The sequence below is a fragment of the Anser cygnoides genome, chromosome 28 (genome assembly GCF_040182565.1).
Source record: "Anser cygnoides isolate HZ-2024a breed goose chromosome 28, Taihu_goose_T2T_genome, whole genome shotgun sequence".
Taxonomy (NCBI): Eukaryota; Metazoa; Chordata; class Aves; order Anseriformes; family Anatidae; genus Anser; species Anser cygnoides.
Window position 1 is genome coordinate 3,876,378 of NC_089900.1, and position 25,374 is coordinate 3,901,751.

Consider the following 25,374-nt stretch of genomic DNA (forward strand, 5'->3'; position numbering starts at 1 on the left):
GCTGCCAGGAGGTGTCTGCAGGCAGGGCTGAGCATCCGGTGGGTGGGATGGGGGCTGTGAGCTGCAGGCAGTAGGCGTGGGGACAGAGACCCAGCTGCAGGCAGGGACAGCTGCAGGCAGCAGAGCCATGGTCAGGGAGTGAGAGGGAGCTGCTCCCAGAAACTCCATGGTAGGGGAATTTGGGCACCTCAGTGCCATCCCTGCACTGCTGACACCTTCCATTATCTCGACTGCCATCCAGCAAAGCCTCTGTCCCCACAACTATGGGATCTCAGGCTGCATTGTCCCCTTGGCAGCAGGACCCTCAGAACAGAGAACTCCCCCCAAGTGCCCATCTCTCACTCCATTTCCTGCCTCCCTCACTAGGAACCCTGGACCTTTTCTCTGTGTTTCCCCTTCCATCCATCCTGCCCTTGCTATTCCCCTCAGACTCCCTGGGCAGTGGGTTTAAAGGTAGAGCTCAAACAGCAGAATAGTGAGTCCTGCTCTGGAGGTGCATCCCTGGGAGCAAAGTGCCCAAGCCGGCTCTAGCCAAAATGGCTCTGGTCACTGCAGTGCCTAGTGCTGGGAAATGAGCTGGCTCTGTTCAGGTCACTCTGGTTTACGGACATCCAGCGGTGTCCCTGGGGTTATCCTGCTGGAGGATGTTGAACAGCCCCTCTGTATTACAGGTGCACAGCATCTGAACCAAACTATGAGTTTCAGAATGGGTCACCAGCTTTCCCAGGTACCCGCTGCTGCACAGCAGTGCTGAGTCCGATGGAGCTCATGGGCAGAGGCCGTGGCTCCAAACAGTGCTCAGCCAGCACAAACCAGAGCTTCAGCCAGGAAGGAGAATGAAGCTGCTGCTGAGAAAGCGCGTATTTGTGGAGGTGGGTGAGAAAGGAAGGGTGTTGCTGAAAGGACAGATTTTCTCAGAGAAGTCTGCCCGAAGTTCTCCATGTGCTTTCGTCTTTGGACAGGCTCCGAGGCCAAGAGGCAGCACATGTCCAACAGCAGCTCCATCACCGAGTTCCTCCTCCTGCCATTCGCAGACACGCGGGAGCTGCAGCTCCTGCACTTCGCGCTCTTCCTGGGCATCTACCTGGCTGCCCTCCTGGGCAATGGTCTCATCCTCACCGCCGTAGCCTGCGACCACCGCCTCCACACCCCCATGTACTTCTTCCTCCTCAACCTCGCCCTCCTCGACCTGGGCTGCATCTCCACCACTCTCCCCAAGGCCATGGCCAATTCCCTCTGGGACACCAGGGCCATTTCCTACACGGGATGTGTTGCACAGCTCTTTCTATTTCTATTCTTCCTCTCAGCAGAGTATTCTCTTCTCACCATCATGGCCTATGACCGCTACGTTGCCATCTGCAAGCCCCTGCGCTATGGGACTCTCCTGGGCAGCAGAGCTTGTGCCCAGATGGCAGCAGCTGCCTGGGGTACTGCTTTTTTCAATGCTCTGTTGCACACTGCCAATACATTTTCACTGCCTCTCTGCCAAGGCAATGTCATGGACCAGTTCTTCTGTGAAATCCCCCAGATCCTCAAGCTTTCCTGCTCAGATGCCTACCTCAGGGAAGCTGGGCTTCTCACGTTCATTTCCTTTTTAGGGTTTGGGTGTTTTGTTTTCGTTCTTTTCTCTTATGTGCAGATCTTTAGGGCTGTGCTGAGGATGCCCTCTGAGCAGGGACGGCACAAAGCTTTTTCCACATGCCTCCCTCACCTGGCCGTGGTCTCCCTCTTTGTCAGCACCGGAATTTTTGCCTACATGAACCCCTCCTCCATTTCTTCCCCATCCCTGAACCTGGTGGTGGCAGTTCTGTACTCCCTGCTGCCTCCAGTATTGAACCCCTTCATCTACAGCATGAGGAACCAGGAGCTCAAGAATTCAATATGGAAACTGCTAACAGGGTGTTTATCAGTGACCACAGACTGTTTTCCTTTTTCTGCGGATGACTCTCCGTGTATGTCGTGACAATCCATCTCCCCCTTTTATAAGGAGTTTGCTTGTTTGTTCAGTTTGTTGGTTTTCCTTTCTGCCCTTGTGATACTGTTGTCTACCCAGAAATGCCCTTCTTCATGCCCTTCTACCTGAGTATCCATCTGCCTGTACATGTGACCCAGGGTTTCTGTAGCCAAGAAGGCAGGCTCTCTGTGTATTTAAACCAAATAAACCTTGGTCTGAGACCCAATCTCAGCAGATCTAGAGTGAATGGGAACTGGGGCTGTGGAGGCAGTGCCCAGAGCCCTGCAGCAGCCTGTGGTGGGCACTGCTATGGGGCCAGCCCAGCCTGGGCTGCTGGGCTGGGCTGGGCAGAGGGCAGGGAGGTGGGCAGAGGGCAGGGAGGTGGGAGAGCTGGGGGGCAGCTGGGCTGGGCTGGAAGCTACCCAGCACAGAGAAACATCCGTGTCAAGCTGGGATGCGTGGCCATGCATGGGGAGGACACACACTGCTGGCTTTGGGTCGTGAGGCAGGGATGGAAAACAGGCCGGTGCAGGAGGGAGGAGGCCAGGCTGTGCCCTGTTGGAATGGACAGGGCCCAGTGCCTTTGTCACCTGCAGCCTCTCTTGTCGGCCATGTCCAGCACTGGCCACTCCCCCCATGTTTAGGGGTGTTTTTGGCTGCCAGGCCATCTCTATCCTCATGCCAGGCTCAGGGCCTGTGTCAGGGGAACAGCCAGCCCTTTCGGCCTCTGTCCTGGCCCATAGCCCTGCAGACCTGGAGCAGGGCTGCCTGCAGAGGTCCCCATGGGACGTGGCAGGGACATGACATGGGCCGGGGTCTGGAGAAGGCTGCAAAAGCAGGAGGGACATGGAGGGAAGGGGCCTGAGGGTGCCATTGGGATTGTAACAGAGGGAGCTTGACCCAGCCTTGGATGTGCACTGCCATGTGCGGTGCCTGGGCAGCACGGCTGTGGGAGCATGTGTGGGGCAGTGGGGCTGGGCTGCAGCAGGGACCATGAAGCAGCTTCCAGGGAATGACAGCAAAGACTGGCTCCAAAAAAAAGTAACCTACGATGGTGGTGGAGGTATGGTTTTGGCAATGGCAGAGCTCATCTGCAATTGGTGTTTGCAAGAAAAGTCAAGGTCAAAGAGAAGATCTTTGATTACTGGAATGGAGACCAAGGATGAAGAAGGGAAATGCAAGGCTGCTGCTGAGTGGGGAGGCTGATTTAATGAGAGCAGCCAAAGCTTAGCCTGAGGGACTCTGTGCCTTCTTTGCCCGAGTCCTTACTGAAAAGGTCTCCAGGCTACTATGTTCGGGGAAAGTGCTCAAGGAGGACAAGGAAACCTATTGACCAGAACTTCAATAACCGAGGCCCCAGCACACGCTTCCTGTCTGGAAGCAGCCCCGCGAGAAAGGTCTTGGTGGACAAGGAGCTGGTCAGGAGGCAGAAGTGTGCCCTGGCATCAAGAGAGGCCAGCAGATTCCTGGGCTGTACAACCAGGGGCATGGCCAGGACTTGGAGAGTGGCACAGTGCTGCATCCATTCAGATCCCCTACACAGGAAAGACTTCAGCGAGCTGGAGCAGGTTTACGAAAGGGCCCCCAGGATGGTCAGGGCCTGGAGCCCTTGGCCTGTGAGGAGAGGCTGACGGAGCTGGGCCTGTCCAGCCTGGAGAAGGGAAGGCTGAGGGGACCTCACCGCACTGCCTATGAGGAGGTCATGCAGAACAGAGGGCCAGGCTCCCCATCCGTGGTGCACAGCGGGAGGATGACAGACAACGGGTGTTCGGTGAAACCAGAGGTGCCAGGCCTGGAGCTAAGGCACAGATTTCCCACCCAGCTCGCCCAGGGCTCGTCCTGAGCAAGGCGGCCACGAGCCCTGCCTGCCCTCCTGCCTGCCCCGCGCCGTCAGGTGGCTGTAGCAGAGGGGACCCACAGCCAGCCCCTCGATGGGGCTCTGCCAGCCCCTCGCCCTCCCCTCTGCAGTGACGTCATTTCTGCCCAGGGGCTCTCTGATGCGCGGGATGATGTCATAGTGCCTGCCGGCCAGCCCTTCTGAGGGCCAGTCAGGCTGCTGCAGTGGCAGTGACCTCACTCCAGCCCCCTCCCCACGGCCTGCCTCTCCCCTTCCCCTCTCCCCTCTCTGGACCCCGGGGTGTCACGCAGTCGGTGTCACGCAGCAGCTTTGCAGTGGTGGCCTCTGTGGTGGTGTTGCCAGGGAGGACATCTGCCCCTGAGCCAAAAGGACGTACTACTGCCAAGATGCATTTGGTGTTTCAAGCTGTCACTGGCAGAGGTCTTGCAAAGTCTTTCTGCAGTTGTGCCCAGGGACCTTCACTCCATAGGTCCTGGGCTGGGGCTTTCGCTTCAGACGAACCTGTGTCGGTCGTGGCAGAAGAAAGACGCCTCTTACAGCTGTGCTCTGCATCCTCCTTCATGGTAGTGCACCACTCGGTGTCCTTCGCTCTGCTCACAGTGTTTGTCTTAGCTCATGGATGAACTGCATGAGATCTGCTTGAGTCTTCTGAGGCCAAATCCAAGGCCTATTGCCTGCTGCACCTACAGCACAAGAACTGTTACTTTCCCTTACTGTGCAGATTGACCCAATAGGTCTCTTCATATTAATCTCTTTTTATTCCCTAGTTGGAAGGGGACATATTCCCAGACTGGGGCAAGCTGCTGGGCTCTGCCACAGCCACTCAAAATCACCTGCTCTTGAGTCTTTCCACCTGAGTTTATCACACATGACCCAACACGAGTTTCTCGGGGTCTCAATGGCTGTTTCAAGTGTAGTTAACTCCAGGAATCCACTGGAACGTGTGCCAGGATGCATGGTGCCAGCCCACAGGAATCCCTTGCAGAACCTATGGTCTTGTCCAGGCCATAGTCTCGAGTTCCCAGACTGCAGTGGCTGCCTTCCAATGATTGTGACTTATTTACACTCATAGAACCATAGAACAATAGAGCCATGTAGATTGGAAAAGACCTCTCAGATCATTTGGCTCAGGCCAAAGACGACAAGCTAACAAACTCTGACCTCTATACAGCCCTTCCTGATAAATTCGGCAGTGGCCCTGTGTTATCTTTGTTTCCTCTTTAACTGTAACAGGAACAGTTCACCTTGGTACCATGGCACAAGCATACAAAGGTCAGTGTCCCCTGCTGTGTCCCCTGATCTCCTCTGCAGCACATCCTCAGAGGCCTTCAGCCCGTTTGTGCCATCCCTGGGGGCCCTCAGGCAGCTCCAGCCACCCCAGGGCCAGGGCAGCCTGCCCTGACCTGCTGCAGAGAGAAAACAGTTTATTATTCCTGTTTTTAATCCACTGAACGTAGGTCTCAGAGAAAGAAATTGCTCCAGCTTCATTTATTTTGATTAAATACACAGAGCCTGGAGCCTTTTTTTACTGAAACCATAGGTCACACAGACAACGGAATACTCAGCTAGTGAAGGGCTTTTCTGCATAGACAACATTATCACAGGGACACAAGGGAAAAACAACCAAACAAACCAACAAACACAAAGCAGAAAGGCAAGACTGCCTGTCGTGACATACAGTGGGAGTCATTTGCAGAAAAAGGTAGACAGTCTGTCACCACAGATAAAAACCCAATCAACATTTTCCATATTGAATCCTTGAGATCCTGGTTCCTCATACTGTAGATGAAGGGGTTCGCTACTGGAGGCAGCATGGAGTACAGAACTGCCACTGCCAGGTTCAGGTTTGGGGAGGAGATGGAACAGGGCTTCAGGTAGGCAAATATGACAGTGCTAAGAAAGAGTGAGACCACGGCCAGGTGAGGGAGGCACGTGGAAAAGGCTTTGTGCTGGCCCTGCTCAGAGGGCATCCTCAGCACAGCCCTAAAGATCTGCACATAAGAGAGCACAATGAAAACAAAGCATCCAAAACCCAAAAAGGAAGTGAACATGAGAAGTCCAACTTCCCTGAGGTAGGAATCTGTGCAAGAGAGCTTGAGGATCTGGGGGATTTCACAGAAGAACTGCTCCACAGCATTGCCTTGGCAGAGGGGCAGGGAAAATGTACTGGCAGTGTGCAGCAGAGCATAGAGAACCCCACTGCCCCAGGCAGCTGCTGCCATCTGGGCACAAGCTCTGCTGCCCAGGAGGCTCCCGTAGTGCAGGGGCTTGCAGATGGCAACGTAGCGGTCATAGGCCATGATGGTGAGAAGAAAATACTCCGCTGATATCAGGAAGACAAATGCAAAGACCTGTGCAGCAAATCCTGCATAAGAAATGGCCCTGGTGTCCCAGAGGGAATTGGCCATGGCTTTGGGGAGAGTGGTGGAGATGCAGCCCAGGTCAGTCAGGGCAAGGTTGAGGAGGAAGAAGTACATGGGGGTGTGGAGGCGGTGGTCGCAGGCTACGGCTGTGAGGATGAGGCCGTTGCCCAGGAGGGCAGCCAGGTAGATGCCCAGGAAGAGCGTGAAGTGCAGGAGCTGCAGCTCCCGCGTGTCTGCGAATGCCAGCAGGAGGAACTCGGTGATGGAGCTGCTGTTGGACATCTGATCCTCCTGGACAAAGGGACGATCCAAGGAAGAAAAGACAGTGATAATTAGCAGAGACATCTCTGAGAAAACCTTACTCCATCTCTCACTGAAACCCCCCACAGTGACTTTCCCCTTTCTGAGACCTTTCTGCTGCTCTGTTGCTTGAGCTTTGGATGGTGCTGGAGGAGAGTGCCTCTGGGAGCAGGGGACCCTGCTGTGCACTTTGGAGGCGTCACACCTGCCCTACAATTCTAGGTATAAAGAAATCAGGAGTGACCTCTGATTAAATCTACCTCCGATGTATGTGGACTTCCCAGCATTACCACTCTCAACACTCTTGACCGCCAAACAGCGTTTGTGGTTTAATTTGTTCCAACTGCATGTGTGACACTCGGAAGAGTTTTTTGAAGGTAGAAAACTGTGGCGTTTGTAATATATTCCAGGTGCAATTTTGTGAGTCCCAGGGGCAAAGTGAATGTCCTTAGTGCAATGTTGGTAGCCAGTCTGTCCATCTACCCTGGCCTCAGCCAGACTCCTCTAGGGCTCAGTCCAGTTGCCCACATGGAGCTGCTCAATTATTGTGGCTTCAGGGACACCCGGGAAAGTGATTCAGCTTTTTCCTTTCCTCCAGACTGCATTGCCCCAAGCCCCAGAGTTTAGAAGGGGGTTTGGGTACCTTTCCCCTAAGGACAGGTCTGCGTGGTGGGACCCAGAGGGTCAGAGCTTGAGCTGCAGCTGAAAGCCAGATCTGCAGGGAGCCATAAAGCAACAACAGCAACAGTAGGTGTAGGAGCAGAGAAAAATATCACAGGGCTTCTGCCAGGAGAGGCAAAGCCAGAGAGGTACTGACAGAAACTCAGGAGAGTCTGCTCTGCTGGAAGTCGTGCTGCTGAGGTTATGAGTCACGTCCTGAATCTTGGGGGACTGAGGGCGGAAAGGGAAGTACCAGAGTATTCTGTTAGCACTGTCCTGCCATAGAGAAAAGTACTGCCCCAGGCAGCTGCTGCCATCTGGGCACAAGATCTGCTGCCCAGGAGGCTCCCGTAGTGCAGGGGCTTGCAGATGGCAACGTAGCGGTCGTAGGACATGATGGTGAGAAGAGAATACTCTGCTGAAAACAAGAAGACAATCAGAAAGACCTGCGCAGCACATCCTGTATAGGAAATGGCCCTGGTGTCCCAGAGGGAATTGGCCATGGCTTTGGGGAGAGTGGTGGAGATGCAGCCGAGGTCGAGGAGGGCGAGGCTGAGGAGGAAGAAGTACATGGGGGTGTGGAGGCGGTGGTCGCAGGCTACGGCGGTGAGGATGAGGCCGTTGCCCAGGAGGGCAGCCAGGTAGATGGCCAGGAAGAGCACGAAGTGCAGGAGCTGCAGCTCCCGCATGTCTGCGAATGGCAGCAGGAGGAACTTGGTGATGGAGCTGCTGTTGGACATCTGATGCCTCTTGGCCTTGGAGCCTATCCAAAGAGAAAAGGACATGGACTGGCTACCTAGGAAAGGCCGTGACACATTCTGAAACCCATAGTTTAGTTCACATGCAGTGCACCTGTAGTACAGAGGGGTTGTTCAACATCTTCCAGCAGGAGAACCTCAGGGACGTTGCTGGATTACGTTAAATCAGTGACTTCAACAGAGCCAGCTCATTTCCCAGCCCTACGCACTGCAGTGCCCAGAGCCATATTGGCTGGAACAGCTTGAGCACTTTGCTCCCAGTGACATACCTACAGAGCAGGACTCGGTATTCTGATGTTTGAGCATCGGCTTTAATCCCACTGCCCAGAGAGACTGAGGGGAAACCAAGGGCAGGATGGCTGGGAGGAGAAACAGAGAGAAATGCCCCAGTGCTCCTGCTTTCAGGGGCAGGAATGGGAGTGAGAGATTGGCACTTGGGGGGTTCTCTCTTTCTGAGGGTCCTGCTGCTAAAGGGACAACAGTCAGAGACCCCATGGTTTTGGGGCAGAGGCTTTGCTGGATTTGAGCAGAGACCACGTGGTTGCTCTGGGTAAGGTGTCTGCACTGCATGGATGTCAGGGAGGTGCCCAAATCGCCCCTACCATGGAGTTTCTGGGAGCAGCTCCCGCTCACTCCCTGCCCATGGCTCTGCTGCCTGCAGCTGTCCCTGCCTGCAGCTGGGTCTCTGTCCCCACACCTACTGCCTGCAGGTCACAGCCCCCATCCCACCCGCCGGGTGCTCAGCTCTGCCCTGCAGACACCTCCTGGCAGCAGGGCTCTGCCCAGAGGCAGCTCGCTGGGGACACGTCCTAGAGACCAGGTCACACAGACCCTGCTGACTCTGCACGTGTGGTGGTGGAGCTTTCTGTGGGCAGGAAAGAGACTTCCTACGGTCCTTGGAATGCTCCTTATTAGGGCTTAGGAATGTCAGCCTCTTCTTAAAAATAACAGCCTCTATTTCTATTTCCACAGGGACAAAGAAGAGAAAACTGAAAGCAGAGGCTCAGGAAAGCGGAGATGCAAGCATCTAACCCCTGATTGGCTTCTTGCCTTGGATACAACCTGGGAGTGCTGTGGAGCTGTGAGCAGGCTGCCCCAGGCAGCAGCCTCCCGACAGCAGCAGGACCCTGCCCTGCCGGGGGGGCTCCTTCCACCCACAGCTTCTCCCCGCAGCACCCTGGGCAGCTCCCCGCGCAGGCTGAGTGCTGAGCCTGGCAGGCGGCAGAGGCCCTGCCCCGGCACACAGCCCCTGGGGCACAGCAGGGACCCTGCTCTGCACCACAGCCCTGGGCACCCCTGCCTGCACGCGCGGCTTCTCCTTCCTCCAGGAGCTGCGGCTGCATTGCCCTCCAGCCAGAGACTTACCGGGGTCAGGGCTGGCAAGTGTTCTCCCCCAGCGAGCTCTGTGCATCCTGCCACTTCTGCCTGTCTTTACGCACTCTGTCTCTGCAGGCAGTGCCCCCAGCCCTGCTGCGCTGGGCAGAGGAGCTGCTCCTGGGCAGAGCTGGCTCTCTGCAGTGCTGCCCGCTTGCCAGGAGCTCCCCTTGGGCCCAGGAGCCCGGCCCAGCTCAGCAGCACAGGCCCAGCCCAAGGCCTCCCTTGCTCTGCCCCCCACCAGGCTCCCTGCCCATGGCCCTGGGGCTGCAGGGGAACCTGCTGGGAAACAGCCCGAAGGGATCCCTGGGCTTCCCTCATTCCCCTGGGCACACACACTTGGCAGCAGGCTCATTTCACCTAACAGAAAACCAATTAAGTGTAACAATCACATCTTCTTGTCCCGCTATCAGTTTGGGCATCGAGACAAAGTCAGGGAATCATCTTCTTTATCCCCTGTTCAGGGAAGGGATTCTGCAGAGTCAGTTAAGACATCTCATGATGGATTTTAGGACTGGGACCAAAAGGGAGCTCAGCTCACACCTATGCCTGCCCCAGACCCACAGGACCTGGGATTCCTCTGCCCTCCCTTTAATGTACACCACATGGGCACCTGCAGGTGAGCTCCTTTTCTCAGCTCCAGCATCATTAATGGAGATGGAGGAAATCAGGGGGCTGCAAACACCTGGTGACATGTCAGGGGGCAGAGGGATGTGCAGGTATCTACCCTGCTCTACCCTGAGGGACAGGGCAATAATATTGCCCTGGAGGAATCCCATTGAGGCTGGTGGGGAATGCCTCTGGCCAGCTGAAATGACAGCAAATGCACACATTTAGGACAACTAAACCTGTCCCTCCTCAGTAGGCTCAGGGCAGCCTGTAGAGGTATCCACCTGACCCAATGGAGAACTGTGCCACAGGGAGACCTGAGTCTCTCTCCCTCTTCTCCATCTGGTTTTCCCTCCACCTCCAGTGACTGTAACGGCACTTGTCTCACGGACATCCCTACATTGCCTAACCTCGTTCAGGGCAGCTGCTCCATGTAATAGCCAGTTCCAGGCCGGCAGTGCTACCTGAGATGCCAACGCTGCCCAGCACCGCTGGAGCATGCAGCTGACACGGGCAGCACAGGACCCACAGGACAGCTCTGGCCATTCATAGCTGGTACTTAACGGGAACCCTGATGGCATCTCCGACAGATCTGGTGCTTATGAGCAAGTGACTGCTTCTCAGGGCTGCAGCAAGCCAAGGTCTGTCCCTCCTCTATCCAGTAGAGGCAGGCAGTGCATGGATATGAGGCACATCACACTGGGGTTTCCACTTGTGTCCTTTGGTTTGCAAACACTGCTGCTGCTTCTCACCCGCATCCTTTACTCAGTCAAGACACAGCCCAGTGATTTTTTCTGTGTCCCTGGATCACAGGACGCCCATAGCCAAGGACATTGGCAGCAGCCCCTTCTCCTGCCTGGAGATCAGCCCCAGCTCCAGCACTGGCCCTCAGGGCTGCACCAACACCACAAAAGGCCCTCTGCTGTCAGGGCGCCACAGCCCAGGCCTGTTGCCTTCTGGCCTCAGGAACACCAGGGCGTGCTCTGCTTCGGGCCCCTCATTTCATCCTCCCATGGCCATCTGCCATCCACGGCAGTAGGTCTCTGCTGTGAAGGAAAGCCTCTGCATGCCCATGCTTGGGCACAGGATCTGGGACAAGGCTGAGTTTGGCCCTTGTGCCACAGCTGAGGTGCTGCAGCCCAGATGTGCCCCAATGCCCTCAGCGTGGGGCACAGGCAGGAGGAGCTGGATCCCCGCCTGCTGTCACAGGGCTGGGACATGGATGGAAGAGCTGCTGAGGTGTGGGGGGACAGGTCCCTCAGCTTGGGGGGCTGTGCTGGATGGGTGCAGATTCTTCAGAAGAGACAGGTGGGGATGATCAACAGCAATTACGTTTGCCATTCCCTCGTGTACCACCTCTGCCTCCTGCATGGCAGACCGGGGGATGTTGCTGAGGCCTTCTCAGAGCACAGAGCCTTGTGGGATGTCCAGGGAGGAAGGCCCTGGCATGCACTGCAATTCCATCCATATAACACATCCTACTTCTCCAAGTGAGGGACATGCAGAGAAGAGGAGTTCAGGCACGGTGAGGGGCTGCTGCATCCCAGGTGCCTTCGCTCCCATCTTTTGAAAAAAGCCCAGCCCCAGGACAAGCCTCAAACCCCACCTTCCTGGAAGGGCTTCCAAGATCAGAGGTGTGATGGTGCAGGAGGACAGTGGTGACTTCCCCAGTGCTCCACTTCCTATATCCAATGGCCTTTGTCACCATTTGGAGATGTTCCTGGTGGATTTGTCAAGTTCCTGTAGAAAAGAACTGGGCAGAAGGGATGCGACAGTTTCTCAGGACAAGAAGGGAAATCTCTTGTCTCTCTCCCAAGCTGTGCCGTCTCCATGCTGCTGACCTCATAGGCCTTCAAATGACACGTGCTGATGTCACAGGGGGATGGATGCACTGCATCACCAGGATATCATCACTGGAGCAGCGGCACTGCCGGCACTTCCCTGCAAGGCCTGGTCCCTGCTGGGCACTGCTTGGGTGCTCCCCACCGCTGTCCTTCTGTGGCCAGGAGTGGGGGCAGCAGGCAGCAAGGTTGCACTGGGCGACCCTCGGTGACGGGCAGAGGAGCAGGGGCACCTTGCAGAGGAGTTGTGGTTGAGGAGCCAGGGCGGGCATCCCTTGTCGTGAGCAGAGGGCTAGCAGCAAGTGAGATGGAGGGTTGCTGGAGTGCGACTATCACCTCCAACCTGACTTGCCTGTTTCCTGTGCTCCTGCAGCTCTCCTCCAAAGGTGAGGGTGTCAGGAGCCCCTTCCCAAGGGCTGGAACAGGAGCTGTCAGCTGTCCAGAGCTCCAAGTCCAGGGCTTTGGGAGGAGGCTGGACAGGGCTGATGGCTGCTGCAAGAGTCCTGCCTGAGGGTCCTTCTGGGCTGAGGGGACAATGTGGCAGTCAGGATTCCTGGGTCCTGATGCTAGGGCTGCCCTGAGCCCCAGGGCTCCTCTGGGCATGGCTCAGACTTCTCCTGATGGGGACAATCCAGGGCCTGGTTTTCCTGGGAGCTGGTGCCTCTTTGAGATCTGGCTCTGGGAGGAAAGACCTCTGGTGTCCCGGAGCCTGGTGTGGCCTGCAGCTCCCCCAGGCCTCTCAGGAATGTGCCAGAAATGCCTGTGTTGGAAATCAAGCCTTCCTCTTCTACTTCTCTCCTTCAGGGGAACCTCTGTTCCTTCTCTTCTGTGCAGCCAGGCTGGCAGAGCATGTCCTGGGTGTTGAGATGCCATCCCTGGGTGGCCACAGTCCTGGTGCTGACCCCTTTCCATGTCCATTCCTGTGGTGGTTTTATCCAGCTACGCAGGTGAACTCCACGGCAACTGCTCTTTCACTTCCAACCTACAGGACTTGTGGGAACAGTGTGAAGCTGAGGCAGGGGAAGTTTAGGCTGGACATCGGGAAGGGGTTCTTCACCGAGAGGGTGGTCACACACTGGAACAGGCTCCCCAGTGAACTAGTCACTGCACCAAGCCTGTCGGAATTTAAGAAGAGATTGGACTGTGCACTTAGTCACATGGTCTAAACTTTTGGGCAGACCTTTGCAGTGCCAGGAGTTGGATCCTTATGGGTCTCTTCCAACTCGGGATATTCTATGATTCTATGATTCTATGATTCTACGATTCTACAAGGAAAAGGGGGAGAAAATACGATGAAAAGACCTCAGGGGTTGAGGCAGAGCACGAGGTCACCCACCAAATACCATCATGGGCATCAATTATCATCACGGACAAGACAGACTTAGCAGAGGCAGATTAATAGAATTTATTGCCTATTACCAGTGGACTACAACCATCAGGAACCACAAGCAAACTAAAAACACCATTCCCCCCATCCAGCCTCTTGTAACTCCTTCCCCTGAGTGGTGCAGGGGAATGGGGATTGCAGTCAGTCCATGACACTTGTCTCCACCGCTCCTTGACAATCCATCTCTGCCCTCTCTGGGTCTCTCCTGTGGGATGCCCTCCTTCCTGAATGGGTCCTGCGTGGGGCCCAAAGGGTTGAGATAATAACAGATATGACCAGATCATGTTAAAATAAAATGGTTACAAGCATTATGTCTGCTTCATAGCTGCTGACCACAAGGTGTATTTTTTTATTTATTTTTTAATCTCGGTGTAGTAGTTGTGTTTCGCCTCAGAATTCTGTTAGATAGCACATTATGTACTCGGCGTATTCCCTGTTGTGCTGGGGGCTTTCTGGGGGCTGGTTTATGGTTATTAGTTTACTCTACTGGGTAACGCTACCTTATGTTATTATGAAATTGCTGGTCATGAGACTAATCTGGTAGTTGTACTCAGCATTGCTGTGGGAGCTTGCCTGGGGCAGCCTGCTCACAGCTCCACAGCACTCCCAGGTTGTATCCAAGGCAAGAAGCCAATCAGGGGTTAGATGCTTGCATCTCCGCTTTCCTGAGCCTCTGCTTTCAGTTTTCTCTTCTTTGTCCCTGTGGAAATAGAAATAGAGGCTGTTATTTTTAAGAAGAGGCTGACATTCCTAAGCCCTAATAAGGAGCATTCCAAGGACCGTAGGAAGTCTCTTTCCTGCCCACAGAAAGCTCCACCACCACACGTGCAGAGTCAGCAGGGTCTGTGTGACCTGGTCTCTAGGACGTGCCCCCAGCGAGCTGCCCCTGGGCAGAGCCCTGCTGCCAGGAGGTGTCTGCAGGGCAGAGCTGAGCACCCAGCGGGTGGGATGGGGGCTGTGACCTGCAGGCAGGAGGCGTGGGGACAGAGACCCAGCTGCAGGCAGGGACAGCTGCAGGCAGCAGAGCCATGGGCAGGGAGTGAGCGGGAGCTGCTCCCAGAAACTCCATGGCAGAGGGGATTCAGGCACCTCCCTGCCATCCCTGCACTGGAGATGCCTTCCCCTGAGCAGCTGCATGGTCTGCTCTCTCATCCAGTAAAGCCCCTATCCCCACAACCATGGAGTCTTTAAACGTTAGCCCCTTGGCTGCCCAATCTTCAGCACAAGAGGTCACCCCAAATGCCCAGCTCTCACTCTCATTCTTGGCTTCTTCAGCAGAAGCAATGGGGCATTTCTTTGTGTTTCCCCTCCCATCCATCCTGCCCTTACTATTCTCCTCAGACTCTGGGCAGTGGGATTAAAGCCAGATCTCAAACAGCAGAGTACTGAGTCCTGCTCTGGAGGTGTATCCCTGGGAGCAAAGTGCCCAAGTTGTTCTAGCCAATATGGCTCTGGTCACTGCAGTGCGTAGGGCTGGGAAATGAGCTGGCTCTATTCAGGTCACTCTGGTTTAAGGACATCCAGTGGTGTCCCTAGGGTTATCCTCCTGGAGGATGTTGAACAGCCTGTCTGTATTACAGGTGCACAGCATCTGAACCAAACTATGAGTTTCAGAATGGGTCACCAGCTTTCCCAGGTACCCACTGCTGCAAAGCAGGGCTGAGTCCTAGAGAAATCATGGGCAGAGGCTGCTGCTCCAAACAACACTCAGCCAACACGAAGCAGAGCTCCAGCCAGAGAAGAGAATGAAACTGCTGCTGAGAATGCGTTTGTGTAGGTGAGTGAGAAAGGAAGAGTGTTGCTGAAAGTACAGAGCTTTGCTCAGAGAAGTCTGCCCTAAGTTCTCTGTGTCCTTTTGTCTTTGGACAGGCTCCGAGGCCAAGAGGCAGCACATGTCCAACAGCAGCTCCATCAGCGAGTTCCTCCTCCTGGCATTTGCAGACACGCGGGAGCTGCAGCTCCTGCACTTCGCGCTCTTCCTGGCCATCTACCTGGCTGCCCTCCTGGGCAACGGCCTCATCCTCACCGCCGTAGCCTGCAACCACCGCCTCCACACCCCCATGTACTTCTTCCTCCTCAACCTCGCTGTCCTCGACCTGGGCTGCATCTCCACCACTCTCCCCAAAGCCATGGCCAATTCCCTCTGGGACACCAGGGCCATTTCCTATGCAGGTTGTGCTGCACAGGTCTTTCTTTTCCCCTTTCTCATGTCAGCAGATTTGTTTCTTCTCACCATCATGGCCTAAGACTGCTACGTTGCCATCTGCAAGCCCCTGCACTACGGGAGCCTCCTGGGCAGCAGAGCTTGTGCCCAGATGGCAGCAGCTGCCTGGGGCAGTGGGGTTCTCTATGCTCTGCTGCACACTGCCAATACATTTTCCCTGCCCCTCTGCCAAGGCAATGCTGTGGACCAGTTCTTTTGTGAAATCCCCCAGATCCTGCAGATATCCTGTGCACACTCCTACTTGAAGAGTTTTTGGGTAGTTGTGACTGGTGTCTGTTTAGCATCTGGCTGTTTTGTTTTCATTGTTTTTTCCTATGTGCAGATTTTCAGGGCTGTGCTGAGGATGCCCTCTCAGCAGGGCCGGCACAAAGCCTTTTCCACGTGCCTCCCCCACCTCTTTGTGGTCTCCCTGTTTATCAGCACTGGCTTTTTTGCCTACCTGAAGCCCCCCTCCATCTCCTCCCCATCCCTGAACCTGGTGGTGGCAGTTCTGTACTCGGTGATACCTCCAACATTGAACCCCCTCATCTACAGCATGAGAAGCAGGGAGCTCAAGTGGGCTGTTAGCAAAGTGATTTCATGGATGTTTCTGAATAGTGACAAAATTCCCCTCTTTTTCCAGAAATGACTTAACTTGGTACCTCCCCTGAGGCCCAGTCCTTCTTTCATTATCATTATTGTTATTCTTATCTTTGGTATCATTTGCATTTATTATGCTCTTAGAGTAATATTTCTTTTTCCTCCTACTTCTGCTGAGGATTGACACTGCTCTGTTTGCTCTTGAGGCTCTGTAAATATGTGTCTAACAGAAGGTCAGAGCTGATTCTTCCATAGCATCTGCAAAATAAAACGGGATCCCCACAGTGCGCTGTCTGAATCCTTGGCTCTTTTTTCAAGGTTGTTGCCAAGCTTTCCAGAAGCTTGTGCCGCTTTCCATCACCTGTCAGACGCTTTCCATCCTCTGTCAGTGGTCATGGTCATCCAGAGAGGTCCCAGATGACTGGAGACTTCCTAATGTGAAGCCCATCTACAAGAAGGTTTGTAAGGAGGACCCGGGGAATTACAGGCCTGTCAGCCTCACCTCGGCGCCAGGAAAGGTGATGGAACAGATCATCTTGAATGCAGTCACACAACGTATGTGGGACAACCTGGGGATGAGGCCCAGTCAGCATGCGTTCATGAAAGGCAAGTCCTGCCTGAACAACCTCATCTCCTTCTATGTCTGGGTGACTTGCATGGTGGATGAGGGAAATCATGTTGATGCAGTCCACCTAGACTTCAGCAAGGCCTTTGACACGGTCTCCCATAGTATTCTCCTGGAGAAGTTGGCAGCCCATGGCTTGGACAGGTACACACTTTGCTGAGTTAAAAACTGGCTGGATGGCTGGGCCCAGAGAGTAGTAGTGAATGGAGTGAAATCCAGCTGGTGACCGGTCACTTGTGGTGTTCCGCAGGGGTTGGTGTTGGGGCCCATGCTCTTTAGCATCTTTATTGATGATTTGGATGAGGGAATTGAGTGCACCCTCAGTAAGTTTGCAGATGACAACAAGCTGGGGGGAAGTGTCAATTTGCTGGAGGATAGGAAGGCCCTGTAGAGGGACCTGGACATGTTGGATCGATGGGCAGAGGCCAATGGGATGAGGTTCACCATGGCTAGAAATTCTTTCAGAATTTCCAACACTCTCGTGCACACAGGCAAATACACACAAGTGCGTGTACAAACACACACTCTCATACACACACAGATGTGCACGCAGGGCATGGACACAGCCGACCACACACAGACCAACTCCAACAGGGAACAGCACCTTCACAGCCACCACACCACCAGCAGCACACACAGAGCCATGAGCAACACACCTGGCCCCATCCCATTCCTCACCTCAGCCTGATCTGCTCTGAAGGTCACCAGTGCTTCACGCATCCCCAGCAGCAATTACCCATGGGTGCAGACGCACACATGGCTATGTGGTTCCATAATTGTATGATTCACCCCCAACACACCCAGGAGTGGGCACACTCATACAGCAAATAGCCAGCAACAGAGGTGAATAAGAAGGCAGGACAGTGATCAGGAACAGGGCCTGACCAGACTAGCCCTGACCAGCCCCATATCCACATGCAGCTGGCCCCTTGCATCCCTCTCCCCTCCTCTTCAACAGCATTCTTCCTCCTCGAGACACTTTAATCCCTTCCTTTCTTACATGCAGTGCCCTGCTCAATTACCAGTGCTCACCAATCACATTTTCCCCCACTGATCCCTAGTTTGCTATACCTGTACCCGCATTTGGTAATTCAGATACCATTGTCTACTTCATCTGGGCCTCCAACAGGCAGGAGAGGTCGACATGTCACAGATTTGCTCTGCGGCAGGAGTGAGGGTTGGCATGAACAGTCCTGAGCAGGGAGTGTTTTATGGTAACTGTGCTCAAGGCAGGACTGAAAATCGTCATTTTATGGCTGTAGGCCCGAGTATTGCCTCCATCTTTTTTAACCATTTCAAACATTTCACTTCAATCAGCACACTTCAATCAACTGAAATGACTGAACACTTCTAATACAATGTTTGAAATGTCTCATGACATTTTTTTTTCTTGAATGTTTATTACAGCAAAAGAAAAAAATACCAATCTCCCCCTGTACTTGCATTGCCAGAACTCTGTCTCTTATGCACCGCACTTCATCTCCCCAGTCTATCTGGTATTTCCACCTGGCTTTATGAAACAGACCATGTTGGAAGTCACTTTTCCAGCAGACTCTCTGGACTCTCTCACCTACACTGTTGGTTCTCAGAACTTGAGGGATCTCAAGCTTGCCCATATTTCAGTTTTCTATCTCATCATCCCTACAGCCAACTCTGTAATTGCATTTCTATTCATTATTTCCTACCTATGTCAAACATTTATGTATAGTCATCCCTTGTGGAAGTTGCACCTCATTGGAGGCAACTTGGATTTGGCTCACAGTTGGGGACTGTGGGGTTTGCTTCTTTGTTGTAAAATGTTAATAACAACGACATCAAAAACTCTGCCTGTGTGCAGCCAGTTGTCTGAGGAAAAGAGGTGGGACTTGGTGCAAAGAAGCTATAACAACTGTGGACTTAACAGCTATAAGAGCTCTGGACTATAACAGCTATAACAGCTACAACAGCTGTGAACTTAAGTGGAGAAGTTTGGTGTAAGGCAAAGTGATGCAAGTCCCAGGTGCCTGATGAGAGAAGTGGTGGGGATGGAGAGGTGAGCAGCAAGATTGTCCATAGGTTGTCCATACAGCAGCAAGGTTGTCCATACAGTCTAGGACTTCAAGGGACTGCTTTTCCACTTATACAGATCTCCTTAGGAGGCACATTGGATCCATGACAACTAGAGAATGATGCTATCAGTTCTTCTGAAAACTCTAAACTAATGGAAACTAACCTTAAATAAGGAAAATGCTCTTAGTGAAGTGGTCATTGAAAATTTCCTCTTTAAACTGCATTCTTGAAACCTCACTAATTAATTGTACAAGTCTGGAAGACTGAATGAAAATGACTGAATTGTAATGAGCCCCATGGTGCATTTGGTGCCGAGTCAATAAACTTCAGGTAGTGATAAGAGAATGATGTAACTGCAGGAGAAGTTAAAGTCAGAAGGAAACTTAGAAGTGTCTAGGAGTATTAATGGGCCCCAGTGAGGGTCATTACTGACAAAGCCTCCCCATGGACTTGTTAGAGCAGACAATGGGAGGCCATGATTGCAGGTAGGCAAAGGCACTGGGCAGGAGACTCTGATGCTGAGTAAAGGCCTTGGTTTGTTTGGTGAAGCACAAAGGCTAAAGCCTTGTCCACAGCCCCTGGGAAGGGAGGCCCTGACCCTCACCCATGGCTCAGGGCTCTTCCTGGGGCAGTGGGATGTGGGGTGTGTGATGCTGTGTGAAGGACAATGCTATGACACCTCCTGGCCTCCCCACTGGGTTGCAAGGAGGCAACAAGGCCCCAGTGTCATGAGCACAGCATGTCTCCTCATGAGCCTCAGTAGCAGAGACAACTGCCATCGGCAGGGGGACAAAGCCCTTGGATCTGCTGGGGTCTTCCAGCCTTGCCAGTGCTCTCGGTCTTCTCCACCACAGGCTGTCCTGCCCTGTCCTATCACTTCCCCCTTTTCCCTGCAGGCTGTAGGCACCCACCTTGCTTCTCCACCTTGCTCTCATCCAGGCATTACCTTACTTTCAGTGATGTCTCCCCACCCTCCACGGCAGTTGCTTGAAACACAATAGCATGGGCTGACCACAGGCTCCTTCTGGGTGACCTCTGACACCACAGCACTACCCTTTCAGTGACATTTCCTCCTCCTCATGCCCAGTCTTAAACTTCCAAGCAGCACATTGCAGCAGCTTTTACTCTCTCCTGCTGTTTCCCACCACCAGAGAAAGCTCCATCATCCACAAACTACTTTTTCAGCAGATGTCCCAAGCCATCAGCCTTCTGGAGCCCTATGGCCTGACCAGACAGAAGAAACCTCACCATGGTCTTCCAAGCCATATACCTGCTGCTGGCCTTTCAGCCTCTCAGGTAGATGTGACCAAGTTGTGTGCCTGTTGCTGTCCCACCATGTGCTCAGGCAGAAGGGATGTTATAACTCACACCAAGGCCTCTTCCTGCATGGGGCCTATCAGGCTCTCAGACAGAGGGCATCTCACAATCAATGTGCCAAGCAGCTGCCTTCTGCTGCCTTATCGGGGATGCTGGCAGGTGTAAGCTAGAAAGCACAGGTCTCAGCCAGGAGGCAAGGGCTGACACATCAGCTGCTTCAGGAAGCAGTCACCTCATAGGCCCTGTCCCCAGCCATGTTACTGCTGCTGGCCTGTCAGCTCCAGAGACTGAGGTGACCAGATGCTTCCTACTGGACTTTAAGTTTCTGAGGCACAACAGACCACATAAGAACACATTCACCCAGCACTCGCCTTGTGGGCCAGGACATGAGGACACAAAAAGTAAGCTTTTTAAATGAAATTTATCCATCAAATTTTCTAACACTTCTTTAAATATGGAAACATTCTTCACAGGATCTACTGTGTTCATAGTAAGACACGATGTATCTGTACCTCTGCCTCTCTCTCTTTTCTTCTTCCTCTCCCTATTATGTCTTCAGAGAGCTCTCCAATGGAAAGAGTCATGGAATCGCAAAATAACTCATGTTGGAAGAGACCCCTGAATGGCATCCTCTTCACCTGTCCTGCTCAAGGCAAACTAAACCAGATGAGGTAGCTAAAGGGCTCCTCTGAGCTTGGCACCATCCAGAAAGGATCTGAAAGTGTGCTCCATCCTGTAATTCAGAGAGTTAATAATGACATTCAGCAGTGTTGGCCCAAGTACTGCTCACTGAGGGATGGTGCTAGGAACTGCCTGACAGGAGAACTTTCCATCACAGATGACAACTGCGCCTGAGTGTCCAGCCAAATTCCCACCCACAGCCTCATCCATTTGTTAAGTCCACATAGCACCAATCAGGCTGTAAGCAGTCTCCAGGAGACAATGTCAACGGCCTTGCTAAAGTGCAGGTAGACAGCGTCCCTTTCTTTTCCCTCACCTATGGGTTCAGCAATCCCATTTTTGTCCTTCAAGTGCCCGGAGGTAGCTGTGGAAAAACTTGCCCCATCACCTTCCCAGGGATGGAGGTGAGGCTGACCAGCCTTAATTCTTCCCACCCTCTTTTTTCCTCTTCTGGAAGGCAGATCTGATGTCATTCCAAGTCTCCAGAAAGCTCTCTGATCCCCCTGGCACATTTGCTGACGCAGTCCAGGAAGGCAGGGGAGGGTGGTGCAGGAGACAGGCAAGAACACACAAGTCCTACCCTTGTACACCCAAAGGCAGGGCATTGCAATGCTTGTGGTGTCCCTCTGGCTCCTGCTGCCTCTCCCAGATTCTGGGAGGCACCTCAGCCCTGCAGTGTATGACCCTGCTCTGCACTTGTCTGAGATACCCCATGGCATGAGGAATGGACACAGGGAGAGGGCATTTGTGCTCACTCAGGTTCACCTCACATGCACATGCACACAATGTGCACACTGAAGCCTCATCTGTACAGGGCACACATATGGACTTCTGACTTATCCATTAAGTGTCCCATTAAGTGTGGGGGCATAAACCACCTCTCTGAGCTGCGCTGGGAGCCAAAAAAGTCACCCAAGAAGTAACCAGGATAATACTCACCCCTTATTCTGTACCGTTTATACCATGACAGGTTCCAGACTTTCCAATATGTCTTCATTAATCCGCCCCCTGCAATTAGAACACGGATATCATTCCCTTAGTCTATGGGCCAGCTCCCAGAAATGTCCGTATTAATCAAATATTCAGTGAATCCATTTTGTTCATGAATTGGTTTCTATCTGTTGTTGTGGCCTCACAGGACAGGAGAAGGCAGTTTGGCCCACACTGGCCAAAGGGATATCCCATACCACATGATGTAATGCCTAGCAAGAATGCTGGGGGAATTGACCAGGAGTGTCTGGGCATTGGTCAGCAGAGGTCAGCAATAGCATTCTGCATCACTTTTTTGTTTTTTTTTTTTTTTTCCCCTTTGTTACAAAACACTTGTTTGTTACACCAACAAGTACCTGCGCTTTTACCATTTTCAGTCCTCTGCCCTATTGCGCTGGGGCAGGGGATTTGAGCCAATAGCTGTGTGGTGCTTATCTGCCTGCTGGGTTAAACCACAGCACAGACCAGGCCGCAGAATCTGACCCTACAATGAACTCCTCCCCTCACCCCTGCTCCAGCCTGGGCTCATCCACTGGCCACACACCCTTAGAGCTGTAACTCTTCCAACACATCCTTATCCACAGTCCCTTCAAAGCTCTACCTACTGTGCGTGGACTTACCAACAGCCATAGACGGTTGCAGGTGTGCCTTCAGAGGTGTGGACTTATCCATGTGCCACACTCTCTTCAGAGGTGTACCTGCTCTAGTGTGGCCTTTTCCATTCCAGAAGGATTATGTCGAGTTCAGGACGGCAATGTAGAGATTCAGTCCAATGATAATTCAAGCAAATGTGGGGCTGGGACATACTGGCTGATAGAGTTCCAATAGGGTGAGGCTTTGGAAGAAGCCTGATGTGTTGCGGGGAAACCACAGGTATTGGTAAATCCTCAGGAAAGCACAGGTTTGTGTTTGAAGCCAAAGCTAGTAAGGATGGAGAGAAATTAGGAGAGCTTTGGCAATCATGGGGTCAGAGTGAGGTGGGAATGTGAGTGCGTGGTAAAAGTGTGCAGGGATGCAAGCACAGATACAGGAAAATGTAGGACAGGATGTGGAGGGGCATGGGAGAGGGCCATTGTGGAGCAACCTATTCCAGGGCTCTGTCACCCTTACAGTAAAGAAATGTTTTCTCATATTCAGCTGGAACTTCCTCTGTGTCAGTTTGTGCCTCTTGCCTCTTGTCGTGTTGCTGGGCACCGCTGAAAAGAGTCCGGCCCCATCCTCTGGACACCCTTCCCTCAGATAATTGTACACATTGGTTAAGATTCCCTCTCAGTCTTCTCTTTCCCAGGCTAAAGAGTTCCCTCAGCCTGTCCTAGTACGACAGGTGCTCCAATTCCTCTAATCGTCTTCATAGACCTCCTCTGGACTTCCATGTCCCTCTTGTACTGGGGAGCCCAGAAATGGACACACTATTCCAGGCATGGCCACACGAGGACTGAGTAATAATTGGTGCCCGTAACAATGCACGGAGGATAATCTCATGTTCTTATCTCAACAATCAGGCTCTTTCGTCGTATTTTCTCCCCCTTTTCCTTGTATGTGGGGATATGAAAGAGCGGTTGTGGTGGAGTTCAGATGCATAGCAGGATAAAACCACCCCCGCAGGGACATGGAAAGGGTTCAGCACCAAGACTGTGGCCATCCAGGGATGGCATCTGAGCATCCAGGACATGCTCTGCCAGCCTGGTGGCACAGGAGGGAATGAAAAGAGGTTCCCCTGAAGGAGAGAAGTAGAAGGGGAAGGTTTGTTTCCCAACTCAGGCATTGCTGGCACATTCCTGAGACAGCTGTTGGAGCTGCAGGCCACACCAGTCTCTGGGACACTGGGCATCTTTCCTCCCAGATCCAGATCCCAAAGAGGCACCAGCTCCCAGGGAAACCTGGCCCTGGATTGTCCCCATCACAAGGAGGCTGAGCCATGCCCAGAGGAGCCCTAGGTTTCAGGACAGCCCTAGCATCAAGACCCAGGAGTCCTGACTGCCACATTGTCCCGAGTCCAGAGGGACCCTCAGGCAAGGCTCTTGCAGCAGCCACCAACCATGTCCAGCCTCCCCCCGAAGCCCAGGACCTGCAGCTTTGGACAGCTGACGGCCCCTGGGTCACCCCTTGGGAAGGGGCTCCTGACACCCTCACCTTTGGAGGAGAGCTGCAGAAGCACTGGAAACATGGAAGTCATGTTGGAGGTGATGGTCACCCTCCAGCAGCCCTCCATCTCGCTTGCTGCTGGCCCTCAGCTCAGGGATGTCCGCCCTGGCTCCTCAGCCACAACTCCTCTGTGAGGTGCCCCTGCTCCTCCGCCCGTCAGCGAGGGTCGCCCAGTGCAACCTTGCTGCCTGCTGCCCCCACTCCTGGCCACAGAAGGACAGTGGTGGGGAGCACCCAAGCAGTGCCCAGCAGGGACCAGGCCTTGCAGGGAAGTGCCGGCACTGCCGCTGCTCCAGTGACGATATCCTGGTGATGCAGTGCATCCACTGTGACATCAGCATGTGTCATTTGGAGGCCTGGGAGGTCAGCAGCATGGAGATGGCACAGCTCAGGAGAGAGACAAGAGATTTCCTTTCTTGTCCTGAGAAACAGTCACCTCCCTTCTGCCCAGTTCTTTTCCACAGGATCCTGAGAAATCCATCAGGAACATCTCCAAATGGTGACAAAGGCCATTGAACATAGGAAGTGGAGTGCTGGAAGAATCACCACTGTGTTCCTGCACCAATATGCCTCTTGTTTGGAGCCCTTCCAGGAAGGTGGGGTTTTCACCTTCTCCTTGGCCTGGGCTTTTTTCAAAAGATGGGAGCGAAGACACCTGGGATGCAGCAGCCCCTCACTGTGCCTGAACTCCTCTTCTGCATGAATCTGGGCTCTCTCTTACAACCGACCAAGTCTCTCATTTCAGGAGACCTGTGGCATGCTGAAGGCAGGACTACCGTCCCTGACTGTACTGCACAGAGATCCACGTGGTCCTGTGTCAGCTGGACTATGCTGCAAGCGAACCCTGCTGGATCATGTGGAGCTGATCATGGTGTCCCGGCCATTAGCTGCCATGTCTGCAACCAGAGCCCCAGAAGAGGAGAGGCGCATCTCTGCGGACACGCTCCCCTTTCCTCTTGCATGACAGAGGGGATGCCAGTGACTGCCCAGGAGTGCCCATCCCTGGGGGCTGTGCACAGCTGGGTGAGGCTCTCGGGGGGGGTTTCTCTGCCTCTTTTTCTTCCTCAGAGTGAGCACCGTGATATTTCCCCACATTTCTCCACCCGTTCATGCTGCTCCTGCTATTGTGTTTAGGCTCTCTAGGGATGGGGGTTTCAGGTGCAGTTCCAAAAATGACCCTGAACATCCTGCCACAGATGTGTTGGCACAGCAATGAGGTGTTCCATCGCCCATCTGACTTGTGGGGCCACAGGCAATGCAGTGCAAGGGGGTGGGTAACACGCCAACTGTCCCTGCACAAGACCTAGAGTGCCTTTCTCCTGGGATCATAATGAACCAGCACCTCCTGGTCACAACCAAGAATTCTTCAATGTAGGCCCTACTGTCCCACGGACTATAAGAATGTAGTTTGCAAAGTACCAGTGATTTTCTCCCCACCCAGCACCTCTTGTACCCAGGCAGAGTCCTGTGTCAGGGCATAAAAGGCAGGCAGACCTTGCTGGTGTTAGATGAAGCCATGTGGACATGTCCATGACATAACAAACTAATTCTCAGAGAAGATGTGATTGTTACACTTAGTTGGTTTTCTGCAAGGAGAAATGAGCCTGGTGTGAAGAAGTGTGTGTGCCCAGGGGAGGGAGGGAAGCCCAGGGATTCCTTC

General features: G+C 53.5%; 2 protein-coding genes and 1 pseudogene across 2 annotated transcripts; 2 read left to right on the forward strand and 1 right to left on the reverse strand.

Annotated features, from left to right (window-relative positions):
- The first annotated feature begins 916 nt into the window (after positions 1-916).
- Positions 917-1,963, forward strand: LOC136787188 (olfactory receptor 14A16-like). The gene has a single exon (XM_066984321.1). It carries the CDS (start codon positions 941-943, stop codon positions 1,961-1,963), a length of 1,023 nt encoding a protein of 340 aa, XP_066840422.1. The 5' UTR covers positions 917-940.
- A 3,396-nt stretch (positions 1,964-5,359) lies between these two features.
- LOC136787258 (olfactory receptor 14A16-like) lies at positions 5,360-6,457 on the reverse strand. The gene has a single exon (XM_066984414.1). It carries the CDS (start codon positions 6,455-6,457, stop codon positions 5,411-5,413), a length of 1,047 nt encoding a protein of 348 aa, XP_066840515.1. The 3' UTR covers positions 5,360-5,410.
- Positions 6,458-14,996: 8,539 nt separating this feature from the next.
- Positions 14,997-16,923, forward strand: LOC136787189 (olfactory receptor 14C36-like; annotated as a pseudogene).
- The last annotated feature ends 8,451 nt before the right edge of the window (positions 16,924-25,374 follow it).

Coding starts and splice junctions, on each gene's coding strand:
- LOC136787188 (XM_066984321.1), top strand. CDS start 941: ATGTGCTTTCGTCTTTGGACAGGCTCCGAGGCCAAGAGGCAGCACATG.
- LOC136787258 (XM_066984414.1), bottom strand. CDS start 6,457: ATGTCCAACAGCAGCTCCATCACCGAGTTCCTCCTGCTGGCATTCGCA.